The sequence below is a fragment of the Triticum aestivum genome, chromosome 5B (assembly GCF_018294505.1).
Source record: "Triticum aestivum cultivar Chinese Spring chromosome 5B, IWGSC CS RefSeq v2.1, whole genome shotgun sequence".
Classification (NCBI taxonomy): domain Eukaryota; kingdom Viridiplantae; phylum Streptophyta; class Magnoliopsida; order Poales; family Poaceae; genus Triticum; species Triticum aestivum.
The window spans coordinates 709,867,392-709,877,003 of record NC_057807.1 but is presented as its reverse complement, the minus strand read 5'-3'; the positions used below and the strand labels follow the sequence as shown (position 1 = coordinate 709,877,003).

General features: G+C 42.9%; 1 protein-coding gene across 1 annotated transcript; it reads left to right on the top strand.

Moving 5' to 3' along the window:
- The first annotated feature begins 5,893 nt into the window (after positions 1–5,893).
- Positions 5,894–7,847, top strand: LOC123114463 (protein DETOXIFICATION 56). Its single transcript, XM_044535951.1, has one exon. The coding sequence runs from the start codon at positions 6,183–6,185 to the stop codon at positions 7,746–7,748; it is 1,566 nt and encodes a 521-aa protein (XP_044391886.1). The 5' UTR covers positions 5,894–6,182; the 3' UTR covers positions 7,749–7,847.
- Positions 7,848–9,612: the final 1,765 nt, after the last annotated feature.

The window sequence follows — 9,612 nt, the reverse complement described above, 5'->3', positions numbered from 1 at the left end:
CACCTACCCACAACGGAGCGGAATGTATGATCCAATTACTCCATAAGGCCAGGAAGCGAACGCTTTTTCATTTGGATGCCTAGACGAATAAATCAAGCTATCCATGAAAATAATTGAAATGATTCTGATAATATTTTTTCCTTATGCAGAAGCCCAGCTCATCAGCTCATATAAGTGTAGGCTTAACGTTAGTGCTATATGTTGCTTACAGCGAGTCGGAACTCGCATTTGCCTGCAGTTACACCGCACATTGGCCGGCCAAATAAAGGGCGATTTTTCTCCAATAATCATTTAAATCGGGTCTTTCCTCATATTTTCAAGGAATGGGTTTTGTTGGGATTCTATGGTTCTTTTTGCACTTTCCTTTTTTTTACTCCTAACTATTTTGGCCTTATGCATTTTTATTCATTTTCCCTCTTTTCTCTACCTTTTGCGTACCATACCTTTTCTTTTTTTCTTAACTTTTGTTTACCACACCCTTCTTATAAAAATAGCTTGCGGTATTTATTTATCTTCTAATTTTTTTTACTTTATTTTTGCTGTTTTCCTTTTTTAGATTTATATTATTTTTTACATTTTTTCTTTACTTTCCTTCTGGTTCTGTTTCTTCATCATGAATTTTTTTCATGGTTTCCCGTGTATTAAAAATTTTTATGGTGTACTCAAATGTTCATCGTGTATTTTCATAAAATGTTCCTCGTGCTTCAAGAAAGTTTATGGTTTATTTAGAAGTATTTTTTGTGTACTAAAAGATTAAAACCTGACCTGAGATTTTTCAAATACCATGATAAACATTTTTAAAATAGACATAAAGTATTTTGAAACTATATTGTACTATTTTATTTCATTTATGAACATTTCTTAATACACTTTGATTTTTTTAAATTATATGTTTTAATACATCATAAACATTTTAATATCTGGCAACCATTTTTAATCCATGATGATTTTTTTATACATGAAGAACATTTTTAATACATGATGGATATTTTTAATGAACTTTTTAAGAAATTATTATACGATGAATATTTACACGATGCACATTAGTAATAAATCATAAAACATGTTAAACATTTTTAATACATGATGGAATTTAAATAAAATGTTTATATTTTTAATAGAAGGCAAATATGTTTTTCCCTATATTTTTTGTTCAAGCAAAAGAGTTGTTTACTTTTACTTTTTTTTGTATCATGTTTTGGCTCTATGCGCGGAAGTTCTTATTTTTATTAAAATTCTATATCTAATAAAATGTCATCTAAATAAATTATGTGTTTTTCTGGTAATAAATGTAATCTGAATAAATTATTTGGGCTGCGAGTGAGGAGTCTGGTTGTAGAATGTTTTTCTGTTAGACAATTGTCTGGGATGTCTGCCTAGACAAATGAGGAGAAACATTGTGCTGAAGTTTAATAATAATGGAATCTTCTAGATAGTACACATGGCAAAAACTTGTGTAGTGTATAGGATATCCAGTAGCCAACAATGCTCGGATTTGCCAACTCTTCACTGTTAGATTGGCTTTTTCCAACAACCACTATTCAAGGTTATTCACATACTATATAGTGGTATACACAGCGGTAATTGCCTCTATGCATCCATTGTCGAAATACACATTTCAAAAAGTTGAAAAATTCGGAACAAAAATCCTGCGTGTATATCGGGGCATTTTATGTGCGTGCACAAGGTTTCAGTGAAAAACGACGTTTTTGTGGCTTGTGTAAAAAAGACAATTTCTGATGCTTCATTCTAACTATTCACGAGGCATTTCTTTATTTTTTTTACACAAGCCACAAAGAACGTCATTTTTCATTGAAACCTTGTGAACGCACATAAAATGTCTGGATATACATGTGGAATTTTTGTTCCGAATTTTTCAACTTTTCAAAATGTGTATTTCGACAATGGGTGCATATGCACCTAGGAGCCAAAACGCCGCTCTCCATAGCGGTAATTGCCTTTGGCTCGCCGCTCTCCATACATAGATGGTCAAGAGATTATTATTTTACCATTTGAGATCCACTTATGCATTATGCAAGTAATTAGTAAGTTGGTGGGTCAGTCCCCAATACACAGTGAAATAAAGAAAAATTGTTCTCTACTCCTTCGAGTATATATTTATTTCAATTCCTCATATGCCACATATGCATATGTTATACTTCTTTATTCCTCTGAACATACTCCACTAGTAAGTACTTGCATTTGAGTTACATAGGAAATATATATTAGAGTCTGACTTTTAGCCTGTGTTCGGCAATCCTCTGCCCCGTTTGTGTGCATGCACCTTTTATTGTAAAAAACTATTGGCTTTGGTGACGAATTTTCATAATATTCGCGTGAGGGTGGATTTTCCGTGGCCCTGCAGGTACACGTACACCCTACACCTTCTATCCAAATCGTTCATCATTGCATCAAGATGCGCGATTCGCTTCATAGGAACTTCTATTTCATGTCTCTCCGAATAACACGGCATACAAATTTGAAACTTTGCAGTTCGGTAACACAATGGAACTTAAATATTTCGACATGTTATCGTATTTGAAACAATGGAGTTCATTTGAGATACAGGACGGGAGGCATGTGTGGTACTCCCTTTGTAAACTAATATAAGAGCGTTTAGATCACTAAAATAGTGATCTAAACACTCTTATAGTAGTTTACGGAGGGAGTACATATCGATCACACATGCACATCGATCATGGTGTTTGCTTTTTTGATTCGATTCGATTTGGTTGTGCAGGTGATCCAGATGACAGGCAAAAACCATGTACCCCGAAGGATGGATGCAGGGGAACAGTGTATGAGTGACGTGAGTGACCTATCACCTACGTATGTGACATAGGTCACGCAACGTACACTGCTAGCTAGCTAGACTCGCATGGATGGATGCACGCATGACCGATGAGAGTTCAGCCGTGTGCGAACAAATGTGCTCCAGCTTTAAATCCGAGTGCACATCATTTTGGATTCCACCATCACTTATGATGATAGCTACTCCTTTTATTGACCGAAATCAGGCTATATCAACTCAGGTAAGCCAAGCTATTTTTACTCACCGGACAACATCCCGGAGTTCGCTGCCTAGTCCAGTCGCGTGAACATGCCCCGACATTCTTCTCCTTCTTGCTTCTCTGATTCACTTAACTCATCGACACTCCTGAACTTAGGGGTGTCGGTTTCATTAGATGCCGACTACCCATGAGATCGGGGTGCCATTGATCAGCCTGGTCAACCTCCCTTTTTCATTGTACTACTACACATCACTCCCCCTCCCCCTCCCCTCTTTCTCTCTCTAAGCGTAGTGCATCAAGGAATTATTCACTCCCTAAGACTAGAAAGTGAGCAGTCACACATTTGATTTCCACTTGGACACCGAGGCGAATAAAACTCATGTTTCTGTGGAAATTGTCAAAGCAATTCTTGTTTCAAGAAAATCCTATTAAACCCGCTCAGCCTCCAAACCTTCCATTTGCTTTTAAAAGAGAGCTCACACTAGTCCTTTTTTCCCCTCCAAAAAGGACCACACATTTTTTCTCTTCATTTTGGCGAACAAGGATCATACAGATATTTGCCGCATTATACATTTATTTGCTTGCAGCTGGAGCGCATGGCCATGCACGTGAGAAACTCCTGCAAGTAATTCTGTTTTAATCTGCAAGGCAAATTAGGCGGATAGGATGGTGAAAACTAACTAAAGTTGCTCCTTCAATTCCACCAATGTATTAAAGCATAAATTTGCTAGCAAAAGAGAAAGGGAAAGAGATCTCGATATTGCATTTGCACCCTGGAAAGGTGCACAAAAAAATGTAGGATATCCTCAAAGCACTGCACTTGGATTTGCCAAAAAGAGGAGGCAAGTCACTTTGGCCAAATTATTCCGCTGATAGTGGGGAGTGATGGTGAGCCCATTATTTGGCTTTGCTTGGTTATCATCCAACAGACGCATACACACAATCTTTATCCTTCCCCTTTTCTTCTCCAAAACAGAGGCATTTTTTTTTTCTTTTTGGTTGCAGCATAGTTTCTTGTGGGTTACAAGTTTGTATCGTCATCATGATCATCTTTGTTAATGTTGCTTTCCGAAGGCACTTAATTTGATAACTGCCTCATCTTTATTTGATATCTTAGTAGTACTATAACGGATCGACAATCTAAAGTATTTAAAACATACACATAAAAGCAAAGCTAGCCAGCACACATGGTTAGCATGCGTTTCCCCTGAATTTGTTGCACATATCACGCATGCTTCTGTTAGCTTGTCTAGTACACCAGATATATATTAAAACCATTAAGCTACGCCGGAAGGGCGGCCAACCAACTATGCCATGTGGCGCAAGCTGGCTGGGCGTGGTGAGAACTCTCTTTTGAAAAAAAAATTAGATGAAAGTGGGAATTATTTTTTATATGTATTTTTTCCTTTTTAGATGGAGGTGAGGACCATTGATATTTTTTAAATGAAGGGTTATGCAAAGTGGCACTCGCTGATAGGGTGGGATGGTAATTTTCTTCTTCTTCTTTTAACTTTTTTTAGATGAAAGTGAGGATTTTTTTAAAGATATTTTTTTAGACGGAGGCAATGATTAAATGAAAACGTGTGCACAACTTTCTCTTATGCGGCGCCCCAATCACTAGTAAGTACTATCATGCATGCATGTACACTTGGTCAAGCAGCTCGTAGGTGTCGACCAGTGCATGCTATGCGTGTGAGTGAGAGTCAGGTGGCAGATCGATCATGCATGTGACTGTCCTTGTAGCCAGTACTAGGATCCACACCACTTGAGAGATCCCTTCATCCATCATGCGTGTGAATCTGATGCTCTGAATCATATCACTCACCACTGTGAAATTAATTTGCACCCGGAACCATATATAATGTACAGTGGTTATTTATCTAACATGACCTTATCTAGGATATGATTGATAATTAAGGGAATCCAAGGAATAAACTTGAATTTTGATTCCAAATTGTGCATTCTAGAACTCTGCTTCCTGACTGGCTTTGCCATGTCCATGTCAATGGATCCTACTACCTTTGCTGCCCACTAACTATGGCACCAGCAGAACGGGGTAATCTCGATCCACTTTGTAATCATGCACGTAGGAATCCGACCATTAGCACTAACTACATCCTTGTATACTAATCTTCTTATCTAGTCCTGGTTAATTAAGTTGACGCCAAGTCTAGCTTATCATTCCGGTTTTTCACATGCCCTCGTGTCATCCACCTATCCCACCCATATTTATTACGGTCAGTCCATGCCTCAATTTTCTTTTTCTTCAAAAAGTAGGATAGCCCCGGATCTCTGCATTAGTTGCACAAAGCCATATAGTATTATTTATTACTTTCATATAACAAATTTGATTTATACAATCTAAAAATGTAATCATCACGTTGTAAAAAGTTGTTCATCCTGTGAAAAATGGCATTTTAAATTTGTTGGCCACGGATAATTTCTCGGTCTACTCTATATATTTCTTCATACATATGAGTATTGAGTAGTAAACATGTTCAGCATGTTATTAAGAATTTGTCTAGCTAGCAAAGAAAAGATGTACTCCCTCCGTCCTCGTAATGTAAGAGTGGTTTTAACACTACACTAGTGTCAAAAATCTTCATAATATAAGAGCGTTTTTGACACTACACTAGTGTAAAAAATGTTCTTATATTAAGAGGACGGAGGGAGTAATATTTATTCTTGTTTTAGAACGACGAAATAGTGTGGCAAACACTGTGAAATCTTATGCAAATTTGAGAATTAACTAGTGCGAATTTATGAACCATATCTATTTTGAATTGAAAGATGGTCTTGATATTTATTTCTCAATCACGGAGTATAAATATGGATTGCCAAATTTCTATCCTTCTTCCCTTTTCTCCCCAAATCAACCACATGCACGAAGTTGCTAAAAAAAAATTCACATGCCTCCGTGTCATCCACCTACTTGCTCCACATTCATTTTGAGCTAAATAAATTGCTGGTATGGCATTTATTTGGGAATGCCAAATTTGGGATCAGTTTGGATCACCACATCTCCTTTTGTATGCCTGATCAAAACTGCCGTCACCATATCTCCATATCTTTGCATTGCATCACTTGCTCGGCCGTTTTGCTCTGCTCTCTTCTCATCGAAGCAAACCCATTTTGCTCTGCTCACACTGAGCACGGGCTGGCCATTCTGCCATGGATCCACCGTCGTCACCGCCGCCGCACGATCATGGTCAGCATGAGCAAGAGCATCAGCATGGGTGCCCGGCGGCCAGGGAGAAGAGGCCCTGGGGGTGGGCGGCCGCGGTGGCCGGCGAGGCGCGGGCGCAGCGGGGGATCGCGCTGCCGCTCATCGCCATGAACCTCACGTGGTTCGCCAAGCAGGCCGTCACCACCGCCTTCCTCGGCCGCCTCGGCGACCTCGAGCTCGCCGCCGGCACGCTCGGCTTCAGCTTCGCCAACGCCACGGGCTTCGCCGTCCTCACGGGCCTCTGCGGCGCCATGGACCCCATCTGCGGCCAGGCGCACGGCGCCGGCAACGCGGCGCTGCTCCGCCGCACGCTGCTCATGGCCACCGCCATGCTCCTCGCCGCCTCCCTGCCCATCGCGCTCCTCTGGCTCCGCGTCGACACCGTGCTCCTCCGGGTCTTCGGCCAGCAGCCCGACATCGCGGTGGTCGCGAGGCGGTACGTGCTGTGCCTCCTCCCCGACCTCGCCGTCACCTCCTTCCTCGCCCCGCTCAAGTCGTACCTGAGCTCCCAGGAGGTGACGCTCCCCACGCTCTTCGCCTCCGCCGTGGGCCTCGCCGTCCACGTCCCGCTCACCGCGTGCCTGGCGCGGACCAGGGGCGTCGAGGGCGTCGCCGCCGCCGTCTGGCTCAGCGACCTCGTCGTCGCGGTCCTGCTCTCCGCCTACGTGCTCGCGTCCGACGTACTCCTCGCGAGGAAGAGCGCCAAGACGACGGCGTCTACAGCGGCGCCGTGCGCGCGGTGGTGGTGGCCCGAGGAGACCAAGACGGCGGCGGCCGACTGGCTACGGCTGATCCGTCTCGCCGTGCCATGCTGCCTCAACACGTGCCTCGAGTGGTGGTGCTACGAGATCCTGATCCTGCTCACGGGCCGCCTCCCCGACGCCCGGCGCGCGGTGGCGGTGATCGCGATCACCCTCAACTTCGACTACCTCCTATTCGCCGGCATGCTCTCCCTCTCCGTGAGCGCGTCCGTGCGCGTGTCCAACTCCCTGGGCGCGGGCGACGCCGCGGGGGCGCGCAGGGCCGGGGCCGTGTCGATCGTCGGCGGCGTGCTCGCCGGTGCCTTGGGCGGGCTGCTGATGCTGGCGTCGCGGCGGCAGTGGCCTCGCCTCTACACGCGCGGCGCGGAGGTGCGGGACGGCGTGGGGAAGGCGATGAAGGTGATGGCGGCGCTGGAGGTGGTGAACTTCCCGCTGAACGTGTGCGGCGGCATCGTGCGCGGCACGGCGAGGCCGGCCGTGGGCATGTACGCCGTGCTGGGCGGGTTCTACCTGGTGGCACTGCCAGTGGGCGTGGCGCTCGGGTTCAGGGCCCGGCTGGGGATCGAGGGGCTGCTGGCCGGGTTCATCATCGGCGCCGCGGCCAGCCTGACTGTGCTGCTGGTGGTGATCGCGCGCATGGACTGGGGCGCCGAGGCTGACAAGGCGCGGCTGCGGACCGGCGCCGGCGCCGACGGCGAGCCGAATGCTGCACACAAGGAGGCACCCCAAAATGCTGCTGCTGACGTCTGACCATAACTCCAGCCATTAAGAAGTAGTGTGAATTAATCTGAGTGCAATGTACATACTGCTCCTACATGAAGATGAAACTTTGGAGATTTTGTTTTGAAATCGGTAGAATTAATTGTCATGAGGGAGGTGAGGCGACGAATGGAGCCTTGGAATGCTTTCTCCGACAATGTTTCGCTCATTCACTCACTCATTCCATAGTGCTCTAATCTAATCGAGTCGACTATACATATGCAAGGATGAAACTTCGGAAATTTTGGTTTGGAAACAATAACCTTATAATTGTGTCGAAGAAGATGAGCAAGCTGACGAGTGGACCCGCAGAACATTTTCCCCTCGGAGTGTAGTGCTTACTCAAGGTTGCATGAAAGCTCTAGGCTCGTGAGCCGCTCGAGATCGACTCATATTTCAGCTTGACTCGAGAGCGAATCAAGAAGAAATGAGCGAGTATGAACACTTTATATAGCTCGATCGAGAAACGAGGTAATCTTGAGCAAACACTGACTCGCTCGATTTTACCTCGATAGCTCGACATCATATAATTATATTACATAATTTTGATATATATTAAAAATAAATGAGATAATTATTTACCATATAGCTAGTAAAAAAATACTGTCTAGTATATGCACGTTATGTACGATTTGTCTCCTTTTTTTCTACTACCAAACATGTAAGCTTAATTATGTGTGGCGAAAATTTAGCCCTGTTATGGTATGTGGTCAGACATGTGTCAAGTATCATGTTATTTTGGTAAAAGTTGAGAGCAGACATGCCTTCATTTTATTCTCTTGCTAATTCATCCATAATTTATTGCTATTAAGTACTGATCTCCAGTTGAGAGAGAATAATTTGAATTACATAATGGTTTCTTATGTTGTGTTGTCGCCTACCTTATTTCAAAATTTGTGCTACATTATTAAGAAAAATAATCTTATTTAGCTCGAAACTAGGTCGAGATCGACTCGAGATCATTACAAGCTAAGCACGAGCTACCTATTACATGACCTTAAGCTTCGCTCGGTTTGAGCTCACTCGAATTTTAGTCTAAGTTGAGCTGAGCCTAATCCAACTCGCTCGAACTCGACTCGTTTGCAGCCCTAGTGCCTACCATGCCCAAAGCGGGGTTTTGGTGCACCACTACACTAGAGTACTTTATTTTAAATAATTTGAAAATCACATTTTGAAGTTTCATAATTTTCAAAAAATCTACATGCTCACTTGTTTACTTATTTCATCACGCAAGTTTGCACATGTATAGTGTATATCCTTTTTTCCGGAGATTTTTAAAACTTCAAAATACCATTTTGACACTGTGTAAAGTATTGTGTCACTTGGAGCACGTTCAACAAAGTGAATTTCTTGCTGCCATGCCATTATGATTTCACTAGGTACATGGAACAGACGTTGGCACGGCAAAGACAAGACAAGAAAGCAAAAAAAGGAAATTGAGCAAGAAAGGCCATGCTAAGACAGTAGTACTACAGCTATTTGTTCCAGCTAGAACCACAAGAACAAAGCAGGTCCTCGGGATAATCACAAGCAAAAGGGCCAATAATGTACTAGAAGATACTCTGCCTTACAACATTGGGGCCTCTTTGATTCGCAGAATTCTAAAAACGTGGGAATAGAAAAAACGTAGAATTGAAATGTCATGCTTATCTCAACCCTACATGATTTTGGTTTGTTTGATTGCACCATAGAAAAGAAAAGGAATTTTTTCAAAGAGGTTCTAGTAGATGTTGGAAGAAAGTAATACAAAGTGATCCTTAGAAAAAATTCCTAAAGAATTTGATCCTATGAAGCAAACAACCAACGTAATAAAAATCGTAGTAACAATTTCTAAGGATTCTAATACTGTAAAATT